The sequence below is a fragment of the Mauremys mutica genome, chromosome 4 (assembly GCF_020497125.1).
Source record: "Mauremys mutica isolate MM-2020 ecotype Southern chromosome 4, ASM2049712v1, whole genome shotgun sequence".
Lineage (NCBI taxonomy): Eukaryota > Metazoa > Chordata > Testudines > Geoemydidae > Mauremys > Mauremys mutica.
Window position 1 is genome coordinate 66,845,799 of NC_059075.1, and position 16,482 is coordinate 66,862,280.

General features: G+C 46.3%; 1 protein-coding gene across 2 annotated transcripts in view; it reads left to right on the top strand.

Moving 5' to 3' along the window:
• The window catches only part of LOC123368223 (deubiquitinase DESI2-like), an 81,431-nt gene extending 65,916 nt beyond the window's left edge, over positions 1-15,515 (top strand). Inside the window, exons 6-7 of one of the 2 annotated variants that reach the window (XM_045012822.1) lie at positions 14,627-14,849; positions 15,248-15,515. In XM_045012822.1, coding sequence (XP_044868757.1) covers positions 14,627-14,849; positions 15,248-15,300 — 276 coding nt within the window. In that variant the 3' untranslated portion in view covers positions 15,301-15,515. Of the gene's footprint in view, positions 1-14,626 lie in introns of both variants that reach the window. The other variant, XM_045012823.1, reaches the window with a different exon arrangement.
• The last annotated feature ends 967 nt before the right edge of the window (positions 15,516-16,482 follow it).

The window sequence follows — 16,482 nt, forward strand, 5'->3', positions numbered from 1 at the left end:
GGTGTAGGTCTGTCACTGGTTGATAGAATCATGCTGGACAAGTTTGTGCCCTGTGTAATTGAAGCCATGATGGAGTGGGGCTTCAGGAGTCTTAAGATGCCTGTTATGTGGACAGGTGGAGTTATGTTTTTTGCTTTCAGTGTGGTGGGTAAATGGGTCATCCTTCATAAGGGCGGTTGGAGCCATGTTGAAATGGGGCAATTTGTTCTATTGTCAGGTGGAAGGTAGAGCTGTGCTGTGGAGCTGATGGCTGGAGCATACTAATTGGCCTCTTGCGATCTGTATTTCCTTTAAAAACCAAGGCAAACCTGCTCATGTGTGCAACAAACTCACCCCAGTGTTCTGATTTCCTTAAAAATTGTTTGATTGTCAGCAAGGCAGGTCTGCTGCATCAAGGAATGGTCAAACAAGAAAGCTGCTTTTTAGCTATCAGTGAATAATTCAACTCCAAAGCTGAATGCACCGGTGTCCGATTTTGAAGATGCAGCTGCTTTTGGAATCTGAACTTGAGCATATCCCAGTCAAATAGTATCCAAGGTTTCTTCAGCTGGTAATTACTGTTGGTTTGTTCTCCAAAGATGAGGCCCATGGGATGTGTTTGTGGGAATGGCATTTTGTTCAGCAAACACATATGAGCTATTCTGTTAATGGTTGGCAGGGGGCAGAGATAGTTAGGAGGAGGGATCGGCAGCAGGAAGAAACAACAGGGAAACAAAGAACATCAGCAAGTGTTTTCTTGTTTTGTTCCTGGTCCAATATCCACTGAAGTGAATGGAAAAACTCCAACTGACTTCAGGGGGCTTTGAATGTGGCTAGCTGCGGGCAGGGGCTGTATATTTTTTTTTAGTTTAAGTACCATGATGATTTACAGCATTCCATAGAAACTCATTAATAATGACATTCTGTATCCACAAATCCTCCTGCAGTTTCAATTGGAGCTGATTTTTCTTTATTTCCTGCCATAAGGTTGTGTAGTTTTGCTGTTGAATACAGCAGCTGTTTTATTTCAGGTTTGGCTACATTAAGGCAGTGAAATGAGCAGATTTCTAGGAATAGCTTCTACATCAGTTTAAGTTTATGAAGCATTTTAGGATTCCTTGGGATGAAAGATGCTATATAAAAGTCTAAGAGATTATTCTTTCATCACTAACCTTTCCACTCTTGGCTGCACTGAGTGATTCTCTCAGCTCAATGAAAATGATTAACAGATAAATGGTTCAGAGAGGGCAACAAAGATGATTAAGGGTATGGATCAGCTGACATATAAGGAAAGACTAAAAAGATTAGAGCTGTTCAATTTAGTCATAGACATGAAGGCCAGAATGGACTACGATGATCACCTGGTCAGACCTGCACATCACAGGCCACACAACCTCACCCACCCACTCCTGTAATAGGCTCATAACCTCTGGCTGAATTACTGAAGTCCTCAAATCTTGATTTAAACACTTCAAGTTACAGAGAATCCACCGAAGAATGCATCCGAAGAAGTGAGCTGCAGCTCACGAAAGCTCATGCTGAAATAAATTTGTTAGTCTTTAAGGTGCCACAAGTACTCCTGTTCTTTTTTTAGAGAATCCACCATTTACTTCAAACCCAGCAAGTGACTCGTGCCCCATGGGGCAGAGGAAGTGGAGATTCCCCCAGCATCTCTGCCAATCTGACCTGAGAAAAAATTCCTCCCCAACCTCAAATATGATGATCAGTTAGACCCTGAGCATGTGGGCAAGACCCACCAGCCAGACACCTGGGAAAACATTCTCTGTAGTAACTTGGAACACTCCCCATCTAGTGTCCCATCCCTTGCCATTAGGGATATTTGCTAATAGAAGTTGTGGATGGGCCATATGCCACTGTATGCAATCTCATCATGCCATCCCCTCCATAAATATATTAAACTCAGTCTTAAAATAAGTTAATTATTTTGTCCCCACTTCTCCCCTTGGAAGGTTTGTCCTGAACTTCACTCCTCTGACAGTTAGAAACCTTTGTCTAATTTCAAGCCCAAACTTACGGATGGACAGTTTATATCCATTTGTTCATGTCAGTTTTGGCCCTTAACTTAAATAACTCCTCTCCCTTCATGGTGTTTTCCCCTCTGATGTATTTCTAGAGAGCAGCCATATCTCCCCTCAGCCTTCGTTTTGTTAGGCTAAACAAGCTAAGATCGTTAAGTCTCCTCTTGTGAAGTAGGTTCTCCATACCTCTAAACATCCAAAAAGCCTTTCTCTGCATCTGTTCCAGTTTGAAATTATCTTTCCTAAACATAAATTGTACACAGAATTCTAGATGAGGTCTCACCAGTGCCTTGGATAATTGTACTAACACTTCCTTATCTCTCCTGAAAATACCTTGCCTGATGTATCCCATGATCACATTAGCCTTTTTCATGGCAACAATCACACTGGCAGCTCATAGTCATCCTGTGATCAACCAGTGCACCCAGATCTTTCTCCCCCTCTGTTGCTTCCAACTGATACATCTCCAGTTTATAGCAACAAGTCTTACAGTTAATCCCTAAGTGTATGACCTGCACTTTGCACTATTACATTTCTTCATAGCTCTTTTACTACAGTTTTCAAGGTCCTCCAAATCTTCTTGTATGATATTCTGGTTCTCCTCTGTATTAGCAATACCTCCCAATGTTGTGTTATCTGCAAATTGTATTAGCACACAGCCACTTTTATGTGCCAAGGTCCTAAGACTGATCCTTGAGGAACTCCACTCGGAACCTCCCTCCAGGCTGACCGTTCACCTTTCTGTATGACCCTTTGTAATCTCCCCTTTAACCAGATCCTTACCCACCTTTCAATTCTCATATTAATCCCCATTTTTTTCCAATTTAACTAATAATTTTCCACACAGTGCACAATTGACCTTTAGAACTCATTGTCAGGGGATTTGTGAAGGCCAAAAGTATAACTGAGTTCAAAAAGGAGCTAGATAAGTTCATGGAGGATAGGTCCATCAATGGGTATTAGCTAAGATAATCAGGGATGTAACTCTATGCTTGGGGTAACCCTAAACCTCTGCCAGAAGCTCAGGGGAAGACGGGATAGATCTCTCAAAAATTGCCCTGTTTTATGCACTTCCCCTGAAGCTCTGGGTCTGGCCGCTGTCAGAGACAGGATACTGGGCTAGATGGACATTAGTCTGACCCATTATGGGAGTTCTTATGTGAAATTGTTTTTCACTACATCTCAAATTATGGTTTCATGCTTGAGTACGTTACCCTTCCAGAATGTTATTTGAAACAAACAAACCTCATGTTAGACAACCAGGAAATGAGGAATTCAAGTTGCACTTCTCCATAAGGTACCCAGGCTCCTGTAACTCTGCCTTCCCTCCTTTGCATGCAGAGCATTAAAAGCATGCACCACAGAGCATTGATTCTAAAATTTAAACTATGAATGCCTGAATGCTAATTGTGCTGCATTGTCAACACAATAACTCTTTCTCTTTTCACATGACATTTGCACAATAGCATAATCTGGGCATATGACATTTGTAAAAGGAGACCTGCTAGCCTGTGTTTCCTGGCATCTGTAGAACTGGTTGCCACATTGAATCATAGGGCCTGGTTCTGAGGGCTTGATGAGCACCATCTACAATGCACTGAATACCTTCAGCTCCTTGCAGGATTCTGCCCTTAGCGTCAGAGCCAAAGCCCTTGGGAAGACTCACATTGTCTTCCTAAGGCTTTGGATCAGGCCCTTAATGAGGTGTGGGAAATGATTGCCTTCACTGTGTTGTTTGTCTAATCAGAAATTTGTAAAATTCTGTGTGCATTCTAAGTATGATCCTAAAGAAGGTTGTGAAGCATTACAATAATTATATGCTTAATGTTGAGGCTTTCTAGTCTTTGTGGTCACTGATAAAAGGAAATTCTGTAGTGCTTGGAGACCAGAGTAAAGATGGTTTGGGGGTCGTGTTTGAGAAGTGTAACCTTCACTCTGCATTTTATAATATGTGAGGATAGTACGGTGTTGTTCTTAAAAGATCTAATTCTTGAAAGGTAATACACACCCAAACTGCCTGCCTCAAGTGAGTCTAGAGAGTTTGTTAGGCCTCCAACAACCCAACGTAAGTCTGTCAGGGTCTGAAAAGGCTCAGGCCTCCTGTTGTCTGCAGTCCCATCCCCATGCAGGTATCCTAAGGTTTGCAGGACAAAGACTCCCTTCCTGCAGACCTCGGAGGTCTGCAGAGGGAGGAGCATATGAAAATTGTAGGGGGGTGTAAGGTGAGAGAGGATAGGATGGGAGGAGAGTAAACGAGGGAGACATTCCTCCTGGGATTTGCAGGATAGAACCTCCTTGCACTGGTGAAGTTCTCTTTTTCATTAACAAGCCTCTCTGGCCATCAGGTTTCACTTTAAGTTGTTTTGCTACAGGGGCAAGGACCAGAGACTTATTTTTTCCATTGAAGGGTCCATTGACGTGCTATAGTAATCTTGCTGAGGCTGACTGACATGCTATAGTAATCTTGCTGAGGCTGATGTTTAAAAGAGAACTTAACTTTAGGTAGGTGAGATTATTGTTCAAAAATGTGGTCCCTGGCACTAGATCTCAGCTAGGTGACTCCAGTGAAGTCAGTTTTATCCCTCTACTGTGTTCTCTCAGTCTATGAAGCTTTGATCAGTAATTTAGCAGAAGATCCTGTGGTCTGTTATTTGCCACTGATTCATAGATTCCAAAGCCACAATGGAGCATTGTGATCATCTAGTCTGCCCTCCTGTATAACACAGGCCATAGAACTTCCCTACAATAATTCCTAGAGCCGAGCATTTAGAAACACTTCCAGTCTTGATTTAAAAATTGCCAATGATGGAGAATCCACCAGGAACCTCGATAAGTTGTTCCAATAGTTAATCACCCTCACTGTTCAAAATGTACTTCCAGGCTTAATTTGTCTGGCTTCAACTTCCAGCCATTGGATCATATTATACTTTCTTTGCTAAACTGAAGATCCCTTTATTAAATATTTGTTTCTCATGTAGGCACTTACGGACTGTAATAGACTCACCGCTTAACCTTCTCTTTGTTAAGCTAAATGGATTGAGTATCTTGAGTCTATCACTAAAAGACAGGTTTTCTAATCCTTTAATCATTCTTGTGGCTCTTCTCTCACCTTCCTGCTAACTGTGCTCCCTCCTTATCCCCATTCTCATGTTTAGGTCCCCAGTACATTTCTAGGTATCCCAAATATCACAGGGGTATTTGGGGATATTGGGCTAAACCTAAATACCAGTGATATTTAGGGAACTATTCAGTTGGCTGCATAGCACCAGTTAGGGACGATAGTTTCCTGTTGCATTATTCCAAATGTTTTTTATCACACCTTTTGTCACTCTCCTATTGCCTGTGAAGTAGCATTTCTGGCATATGTGGGTCAGATTACCCAGCTGTTAGTTTCAGCAGTACTAAAGGATGCGGCTGCCAGCAATAACATGTGCTTTAAGCATATGGTGGATGTTATACATTTCTGCTATTTTCCTTCATTTAAATGAATTCAACTCTCAGATACATTGGAGGATGGGAATGGGAAATGGGCCTGACTTCAGGGACTCTGAGACTCTCTCTATTTTCTGCGTCACTTGTAGATTGGTGAGCTGAAGCGCTGGTGTGGACTTGACAGCTCCCCAGAACTAGATCCCAGACTGTCAGTTCCCATCTCTCCTTCACTTTTGGCTTCTGCTCTATATGTCTGAACTGTGTTTCCACTTGGCTCCCCAGACAGCAGCGGGGGCATGTGCAGCTGTTAGCCAAACCCCCACCCCCCAAGAACTTCTAGTAAAGGAAAGCCAACTTCTCGACAGTAAAATGCCCCCTAGTGGTGGCAGTAAGTACACACAGCTGCTGCAGAAGTTTTCTGCCTCAAATGGGGGCAATGCATGAAGCTTGCAGGTTTTAGTGTGAGCTGTTCTCCCAGAAGGGAGATGGGGGAAGATGCAGGAATATCAGGGATGTACATGGGGATAAGCAGTGACTCTCAATCCCCACTCTTGCTAGCCCAAAGTGTTGAATCTCTGTCTGTAGGAGCAGTGAGAGCCCCCATGGCACCAAAATGTAGTGGGACAAGGCGAATAGCTCAGACTTGAATACAGAAGCTGTGGAAGGTCTAGGACCAACAGCAGTGAATGGATACAAGTCACAGGGGGTTTGTATGAACAAGAGAAACTGTTCCTGGGATGTGTATTTGGGACTTGTTCTCTAGCAGCTGTACTTCTCTGATGGCCACTGTCTACACTACCAGTTTGTGTCAACAAAAGTGATGTCGACACCCAAAAGTCGACATAATAAAAATTGCAATTTCGTGTTCACACTCGCTCCCTCTGTCGGCAGATTGCGTCCACAGTGGGGGCACTGTCATCGACAATGTGAGCAATGCACTGTGGGTACCTATCCCACAGTCCTTCTGTCGCTAGGTCTTGTGGGATGATGGAGTGGATTGTGGCGCATCTTGGGACAGTGCTATATGTCCTGTGATGCATTGCTTTCTGTCCCAGAACTCCATGGGCTTCTGGCTTTCTTTTGCAGCATTTTTTCAGCGGCCCTTCTTTGCTGTGCACCCTGGCATCTTGGTGAGAAGAGATGGATCCCGCACTGCTCTCCTATGCTCTGTTAACTGTCATGAAGACATTGCGGAAGCCAGTGCAGTTAATTGTGAAGTTCCTAACTGAGGAAGACTCGCAGGAGCTTGACATTCTGCACGATATGAATAGGAGCAACTTTAGATAGCTTTTGGCATTCACAGAGCAGGATAGATCGTCGCATAGGATAGATCGTCACTTTTGGGCTCATGAAACAAGCACTGAATGGTGGGGTCGTATTGTCATGCAGGTGTGGGATGACGAGCAGTGGCTACAGAACTTTCAGATGCGGAAAGCACCTTCCTGGAACTGTGCGCGGAGCTGGCCCCAGACCTGTGGTACAAGGACATCAGAATGAGAGCTGCCTTCTCAGTAGAGAAGCGTGTGGCAATCGCTGTGTGGAAGCTGGCAACTCCAGACTGCTACCGGTCAGTCGCAAATCAATTTGGAATGGGGAAGTCAACCGTTGGGGCTGTGTTAATGCAAGTGTGCAGGGCAATAAATCACATCCTGCTATGAAGGACCGTGACTCTGGGAAATGTGTGAAATAGTGGATGGCTTTGCAGAAATGGGTTTCCCTAACTGTGGATGGGCGATAGATGGCACACACATTCCAATTTTGGCACCAGATGGAATACATCAATAGGAAGGGGTACTTCTCCATGGTGTTGCAGGCGCTTGTGGATCACCGTGGGCATTTCACTGAGATCAACATGGGGTGGTCTGGGAAAGTGTGTGACGCACGCATCTTCAGAATCACCAGCTTGTACAGAAAGTGCAAGTGGGGACTTTCTTTCCTAACCAGAAGATTACGGGGAGGGTGGGGGGTCGAAATGCCCATAGTGATCCTTGGAGACCCTGTGTACCCCTTACAACCGTGGTTCATGAAACCTTACACAGGACACCTGGACAGCAATAAGGAGCAGTTCAACAACAGTCTCAGTAGGTGCCAGATGACAGTTGAATGTGCCTTTGGCAGATTAAAGGTGCACTGGTGATGCCTTTATGGCAGATTGGACCTCACTGAGGATAATATTCCCATGGTCATAGCCGTGTGCCGTACATTGTGTAATCTCTGTGAAGCTAAGGGTGAAAGGTTTGCTCAGGGATGGAGTGCTGAGGCAGACTCCTTGCCACTGATTTTGAGCAGCCAGATACCAGGGCTGACAGAGGAGCCCAGAGGGGAGCTATTTGAATCAAGGAGGCTTTGAGGCAGCACTTTGACAATGACCACCAGTAACGTATATCTCTGTGTGAGTTGCTTTAATGTTACATTACATGTAGTTTTCCTAGGGGGCAATGGTGACATTTGGGGCATTATATTCCTGTAATAAAGTGATTAAAAGGCATGTGCATGTATTGGCAATGCCTGCAATCTCACCTTGTATTAAAAAAAGAGATGATTTACCATTATAAAAGTTTGCTTTTATTGCACAAGAAAAAGCACACACAAAACACAGATGCTTGGTGGGAAAGGAGGAACCAGGGAAGGGCAGACTTTCACAACTGTGGGTAGGTTCAGCTATCATTGTGGAAGTTGTCCAAGGGGGTGGAGTAAAGAGGAAACCGAGAAGTCCTGGAAGATGGAAAGAAATGTGCAGGAGGAGTTTGAGGGGCACGGAAAAGAGTTCTGAATGTGCTGCAGTGAAGGTCGAGCACTGATCTGTTCAGTCTGCTGCATTATTAAGGACTTCAGCATCTGCGTTTGCTCCTCCATTACTTTAATCATCTGCTCAGTAGCGTCCTTAACAAACGTGTGATTCTCTTTTCTGTCATGCTATTTGGCTTCCCAGCAGGGCCGATGCAAGGATGTTTCGCGCCCTAGGCGAAACTTCCAACTTGCGCCCCCCCCGCCTCACGGCAGCTACCCCCCTTCGCCCTGAGGTGCCCCCCTTGCGGCAGCTCCCCCCCCCAGCTCACCCCTGCTCCGAGTACGAGCACCCCAAGCACGCCGTGGCTGCTTCACTTCTCCCACCTCCCAGGCTTGTGGCGCCTAAGCTGATTGGTGCTGCAAGCCTGGGAAGCAGGAGAAGTGAAGCAGTTCACCCCTGCCCTGCCTCCTCCCCAAGCACGCCGTCACTGCCTCACTTTTCCCGCCTCTCAGGCTTGCAGCGCCAATCAGCTTAGGCGCCGCAAGCCTGGGCGCCGGGAGAAGTGAAGCAGCCACGGCGTGCTCGGGGTGGAGGCGGGGCAGGGGTGAGCTGGGCCGGGGAGTTCCCCTGCGTGCCGCCTTCCCACCCCCCTTACTTGCTGCAGGAGGCCCTCCCCGCGCTCCCCTGCCCCAGCTCCCTCCACCTAAATGCTGGTGGCGACCGGGTCGGCCAAAGATCTGGCAGCCACAGTCACTGCCGAAGAAAATAGTGCCCCCCAAATCCCAGTGCCCTAAGCGACCGCCTAGATCACCTAAATGGTTGCACCAGCCCTGCTTCCCAGCACTCCTTTCATTCCCTCTTTTCTGCATTGGAGCATTGCAGGATGTCCCAGAACATGTCTTTTCTCTGCTGAGTCTTGGGCACTTTCTTGTGCAGACACTTGGCAGGGGTGTATGGGGTGTTCCTGAAGGCCACATCTGGTAAAGCACAGGGGACAATGCACAGAAGCGAGATTGTTATATTTATGCACAGCATTGAAACATTTTAATTAAATACACCTTTTGCAACATTGCCATCACTTTCTTACTGACCCTAGCCAGACACACATCTCTGTGAACACCCAAAGCATGGTGAGTGTTGGCGTGGGGAGGAAGGGGTGCTCCACATGGGGAAAAGAGCACAAACTCTTTGCAAGGGTCATGGTGCAGCATTCTAGGGAACAAATTCTAAAATTCTCCAACACTTTTCCACATGCGGGTAATTCTAGCAGACATCTCACTGCTAAAGGTAAACAGGGAATTGAGGGTACATCTACTACATGCTTGTGGCTTCCGCCCTGCTCCCTATGCTGCTCATCTATGTGCCACTTTGGTCCCCACACAAGTGATTTCCATATGGCATGGGAAAATTTCCTACAATGAGGGAAGGAACAAAGCTGCTCTGCCAGGGAACCTTCAGCAGAGGATTACTGAGTACCTCCAGGAAACTTCCTTGGAGATCTCTCTGGAGGATTCCCATGAAATCTTGGCATGCATCAATACCCTGTTCTGCTGTATTGATTAGCTACACAGGGAAATGTCCAGCTCACAGAAACACAGCCAGCCTCCCACATTTCTTTGCCCTGAATCCACCTCCGCACTACACAACCACAGCCACTTGCCAGGAGTCTCATCTCCTGCTTCTTGCTCACTGCTGAGAGCAACTGTTGACACTGACTAGGTACCTCTGGAGTGGAGAACAATTCCTGGCTGCCTACCCCACCAGGCAACCCCGCCGGGAGCTACACATCCTCATCTAACTCCACCTCTTCATCAGTAACTTTGTCCTCTGGGTTAGGTCCTCTTTCCGCCATCTCCGTGCCCTCCAAAGTATCCACGGGGCTCTTGGTGATGGAGGTGAGGTCACCACTGAGGATAGCATCCAGCTCCTTATAGAACCTGCAGGTCTTAGGTGAAGCAGCGGAGCAACGGTTTGCCTCCCTCACCTTATGGTACGCCTGCCTCAGCTTTTTAATCTTCGCTCTGCACTGCAGCATGTCCCGATCATGGCCCTTTTCGCACACGCCTCGATAAATCTGCCCGTAGGTATCCCAGTTCCTATGGCTCAAGCGCAGCTGGGACTGCACAGCCTCCTGTCCCCATATACTGAGCAGACCCAACAGCTCCGCAGTGGTCCAGGAGGGAGAGCGTTTGCTGCGATAACCCGCCATGGTCACCGGGGAAGATGCGATGAGACCTCTCCATGCCGAGCCCCAACAGGAAATGGAATTTCAAAAATTCCCAAGGCTTCTATGAGGGAGGGGTGGATTGGGGAGAGAGGGAAAGCTCAGTGGTTTGAGCATTGGCCTGCTAAACCCAGGGTTGTGAGTTCAATCCTTGAGGGGGCCATTTAGGGATCTGGGGCAAAAAATCTGTCTGGGGATTGGCTTTGCTTTGAGCAGGGGGTTGGACTAGATGACCTCCTGAGGTCCCTTCCAACCTTGATATTCTATGATGGTTGTTTACCTGGCTGCAGGGCAGTGGAGTTCAAACTGCTGACCAAAGCAATCAGGATGGGCATTGTGGGACGACACCTGGAGGCCCATTAAAGCAATGAAATGAAGCATGGTGTCTACACTTGCACTTTGTCAAAAAAAAATGTAGGGGAAAAAGACATAAATCTATCATGAGTATGAATGTATTTTTGTCACCAAAACCAGACATTTTCCCAGGCAAAAGTTGCCTCACAATGTGTACGCACTCACTGTTTGGGTTGACAAATGGCAGTTTTGGTGACAAAACTTGGTAGTGTAGACAAGGCCTTTGTGTGATGTTCCTTAACTCGAAGCACATTTGAGAGGTACATTCGTATTACGCAAGCTGTATTCTTCCTCAAATGGATGCCTAAGCATCCTCATGCTCCTCATCAGAGTTCAGTGTGATGCAGCCTAGTCCAGCCCTCGTAGCTCCTAGTCTTCATTTTCTAAGGGGGGATAAGCATCTTTACAGTCAACTTAAAGGGCTTGTTTAGTGCAAAAGGCTCCCTGTCCCAATTAGCAGAATCAGCTAGGAGCCTCAACTGCCTTCTCAAAGCCTCAGACAAACTGGGAGAAGACAGTAGTCCTTATTCCATCCACATTTCAGTACAGTTGTCCTGCTCCCAGGGACTCTGCAAAGCCTGACAGCAATCCAGATGAGGATTCACTACAGCTCTTTTAAGTTTTAAGCCAGTAGGTACCTTTTAAAAGCATGATGGGTGTTTATTTTGATCTAGAAGTCAAGACCAGTGTTTCTGATCCAAGACAGTTTACCTGTTGTGTCTCAAAAGGACTTGTACACATCCCTCCACAGAAGGAAATGCCTCTCTCAGGGTGGGGGGAGTGGGAAAATACGCCTCATTGTCTGGCATGCGTGACACCCATGAAAAGGTTACACTGCTGGAAACAGTGTCTGGCCATCAGGGTAGGTGAGTTGTTCTCCTGATGTAACATTTCTAACTGATTATTCTGCCTGGGGAGCTACAATGGGCAGAGCTTCCAAGGATTCAGATATTATTGGAATTCTCCCTCTTCATTTTCCTTGTATGGCTTTAATTAAGTTCAGTTGGTCTAATCTCATTAAAATCTGGTTTTCTCTATTACCTCTGGACTGGTATGTACTACTACTCCCGCCACAATACATTGCAAAGCAGACAGCTCAAAGCTAAGGAAAAGGTTGTACTACTGTTAGGATTTCCTGAAGTTCCTTTTTGCTACCTTGTTGAGATTCCTATTCCACTGTGGAGTAGTAACAAGGTGGCTTTGGTGATGGAGAAGACTCAGACTGGCGTGTCTCTGAGGGAAGGGGAACTACTTAGGCCTGGTCTACACTTAAAAGCTAGGTTGACACAGGTACAGCACTCAGGGTGTGAAAATTTCACATCCCTGAGCGCTGTAGTTAGACCGGCCTAGCCCCTGGTGTAGACAAGGCTAGGTTGATTAAAGGATTCTTCCACTGCCCTGGCGACCATCACTTGGGAAGGTGGATTACCTACGACTATGGAAAAAACCCTTGGTAACAGGGTGTGCTGAGTCAGGAGCTAACTTAGCACCCTGTCACTCCAGTCCCCACCAGTATATATTAATGGGGACCTCACTGGAAGGCGGGTAGTTGACTGAGGGTGCCACTTCACTGAGGAGAGCTACAGCTGAGGGTCTGATTCAGGGGGAAGCAACTCCTAGTCCTGGGATAAGATAAGCAGACAGAAAGTCAGTGCTGGGGAAGAGGAGGGAGCTGAAGGAAGGCAGAGACAGGCAAGACTGACTGCTGCTAGTACTAGTCCCTGCCCTAGAAGCAAGTGGGGAAGCTGGCTCTGGACTGTAAATGTATGTAAATAACCCTGCAGGCTGTGGCCTGCTGGAAAAACACAGTACTGTACAATATGGTGGTGGCAAAGGAGATCTAGAGTGGTTTTGGTTTATGATTAAAGCTTGAAAGGTCTCTCAGTGGATTGCCCCGTGACACCCTCCTGTCACTGTAGGACGCATCTACACTACAGAGCTTCTGTAGCTGTACCATTGTAGCACCTCTAGTGTAGACGTGATCTTAGGCATCATCATTGCCCTCGAGCTCCATAAACTGCCCTAATTGGTGAGTGATGGCCTGATGCCCACATGTCCTTAAGTACATTTTACAGTTCCTCCGGGCTTCTTTGATTTGCCCTGTGAAAAAGGCAATAAAAGCAAAATCCCTCAGCATCATTTCCACATAGGGAATGGCAGGAGCAATTGTCACAGTTTTCTGAGCTGCTTAGTGAAAGGAATCAAACAAAACAGCCACTCCAACCACTCCTTCCTTCTGCAGCTCTTTTTCTAGCACTAATTCTCCGAAAGCTCCACTACCATGTTCATTGTTCTAACGGTATTTTTGTGATTCCTTCGTAGTTTTGATCCAGCGCCTTCCTCCAGAATTAAATGCATACTTTAAAAAACGGCACCTTATTTTATATATTCATTTTCCAAGGAGGCGGTCTGTTACCAGAGCTACTGGGGCTGGAAAAGGGATTGAGGCGAAATGCAACCAAAAATGGAGGCAATGGTACTAGGTTTGGAGGTACTGGTCAGGCTTCAAGGAGATAGATGGGTACAATATTTGCTTTTCAAAGGTGAATGTTAGGCTAAATTTATATAATATAATTTTTTAAATGAATTTTCTTAAGATCCTGGATGGAAATAAAATGACCTGCTGACAAAGTCTTATTCAGTGGTTCTCAAACTGTGATTTGTGAATCAGTCTGGGCTACAGATCCTTTCCTGTTAACTATTCTTAAACTCATATAGTAGGGGTATGGTCCATAAGAAGATCTGGCAGTGGTGTTTAGAAATTTGGGAGGAGTGGTGACTCCATGAGGAAGTCACTGATGTAGGAATTTGTCCCCAAAATGAAAATGTAGAACATTACTGATTCCTACATAACTTGAGTGTTTACAAGTAATTTTGGCAGCAAAAGAGCTACTCAAGGAACATGGTTCTATTCACTTTTCTGATGCTTAGTACCAATGCCCTGGGTTTCATACACTTATCTCTAAACTTTAAAGTAGTTCCACATGCTACTGTGGTTCAGTAAAAATGTATTTGGACTCATGGCCTAAGGGAGAAAGGGTTCTGTGTCACAAAAACAATCCCCTGAGCCATCCCATGCCATCATGTCAGATTTTGTGTGGTTATTAGCAAAGCAAAACAAAACATGGCAGTACACATGCCATGAGAGCATACACAAAACAATGCCATGCATGTGGTAAGTGTGGGACCCACAAGATACTGGGATTTGTTCTTGGTGGTTTCTTTTTCCTATTTCAGTAGTTTATTTTAAGGAAGAAAGGAGGGGCTAAGAGTTACAATAAGAAAAGGACTTCAAGGTGCTGTGGCATAAATCTTTGTAGATTAATCAACCTGACTGCATCAATGTTACAGAAAGTGGGGAGCAGACAGAATAGTTCCTCACAATCATCCATTCACCTGGTTACGGCCAACTGTCAGCTTAATGAAGCTCAGGGCAATGTCAGTCCAAATCTTTTGGCATTACAGAGTGAAAATGGCATCAACTGTGTTCTGAGAGCTACCCGCAGGACTGGCTTTCTGATCTATGAGCCCCAAATAAGAACAAGGTCTCAAAATGTCAGAGGAGAGAGAAAGGACAGGAGTAGTTTACCACACCTTCCCCAAACCTGCTGATTGAGGGACAGATTGGGTTGGCCAGTCACTTGGGAGTTTGCCTAAGGCACCCCAAGAAGAAGCTTACATTGTTTGAGTTTAAGGCTGGCTGTGACCTCAAAAGATAGCCCCTGTAATCAAACAGGAATCTTCTGAGCACTGAGGAATCCAGGCCATTGACTGACTGGGGAGAAGGAGGTGGTGGTCTTTATAGCAGCCTCGTGATACACATGCCTTGGTGCTGGTAACCATGTTCCTTTTCTGTTTGCTCTGCAGATCCTGTGTGGGAAGGAGATCCCCCGTTGGGTGAATCGCCTAGCCTACTTCAGCTCGTGCATCCCTTTCCTCCAAAGTTGCCTCCCCAAGGAGTGGCTGACCCCAGCAGCCTTGCAGAGCCACATCAACCTCGGCCTCCACAAGGAAGAGCAGGGAGACACAACAGATGAAGAGTCCCCGTCCACTTCTGCGGCTGCCTCAGCCTCAGGCACCTCGCGAACCTGTAGGCATACCCGGGTCTAAGTTGTGCCCAACATGCTCCCTTCTCTCACTCTCTTCTATTTCTTTCTAATTTCCTCTCTTACAGCACCTTTCTTTCTCCTTCTTTTCTTTGCCCAAGAACATTGGGGGAAACCCACTTTAATGAGAAGACGAGCTCCTGATCCTTCTCGAAGGGTTGTCACTACTATTGCTTGGCAAAATGATGCTGAACTATAGCATTGTGCTGACGAGTGTGGTGGCTAACCTGGATTCTCCTCCCAAGGCCCCCTGTGCTCCTTGATCCACAGAGAACTGTTGACTTTCTGGGCACAAGAGCATGGGACTGGAGGGGAACCATACTGTGAAGTTCCTTGGCTGGAACTGTTTTTATTCTTTTATCTCCCCCTCTCTCCTCTCCAGTTCTGTCAAGGCTGCCCCCCACCTACAGCGTTCCTCCTGGACATACCAAATGAAGGAAGCAGAACCTCAGCTTGACTTTCTCATCTCTAAGACCAGCAACAAGGTCCTACAGATCTTCTTTTTTTGTAATTACCAGGTTTCTAAATCGTTCGAAGGACAAGTGACAGGTACTGCTGTTCTACGACCACCAGTTTTCTGTGTTAGAATTTAAGAGATCAGAGGACTGCCCTCCCCCCAACAACAATACCAAATGTACCTAGAAAACAAATGTGTAATGGTGATTTTTATTTGGTTACAACAAGGGGTGGGGGCTAATGCTTGGGGGTAGCTACTAAGTAGATGCAGGGGTGGCCTCTGGTGGATTGGTTCTCTTAGTTCCCCTACCCAAGTCACCAGTTTTGCATCCCTTGTTTGCTGTTTCCCTTCCTTTTCAGTGGGGTGTTAAATCTGTCTTCTGGCTGGCTAGCCAGCTGCCTCTGGCACCATGTGTTTTGGGGAGGGACTTTTGGAGTGAGAGGGTGGTGAGAGGGAATCCCTTGGGCAGATTGCTATTTCCTGCAGTCTTTCTTCCCAGAACCACAGAACCCAACATATGGGTCCCTTGGCAGCCATCTACCCAGTCTAAATTTAAAGCCAAGCCAGGAAGGCGAAAACTATCTAGACGGAGAATAAACCAGAAGAATTGACATGTGTTCCCCTGCCTCAGAGGCTGTTTTGGGAGGGAGAGGGCAGCTTGGAATCCTGTCAGGAAGCAGAGGATGCTGCACCATGTACATCCCCATGGCATCTTTTGTTACATAACACTCTCTTTATTTCAGTCGTTTGGGATAGAAAAGGGGCAAGGCTGGTTGACCAAGCACTGCAGCATTGGTTCATAGATGTATTATGCCCATGATGATGGTTTCTGTGGTGGAGGGAAGATGGAAAAGGGAGCAGGTACGCCAATTCCATTATTCAATCACCTGACCAGGAATTATGTTCAAAGGCTACACCAGCATGGAAAAGGAAAATCTAGGTCCCTCTTCCCCCACCAGCTATGCAGAAGAGGAAGACAAAAGAGCCTGAGGATGCGTGTGTAATGTATTGATTTAGGGCCTGATTCCTGGAAGTGCTGCGCACCAGCTGCTCCAGCTGAAGACAGGAGGAGCTCTGGGTGCTCAGTGCCTTTGAAAATCAGGCTGTTAATGTGGATAATCCTGTCTCCTGCTGGTGGTCAGCCACAGTGAGAATAACAG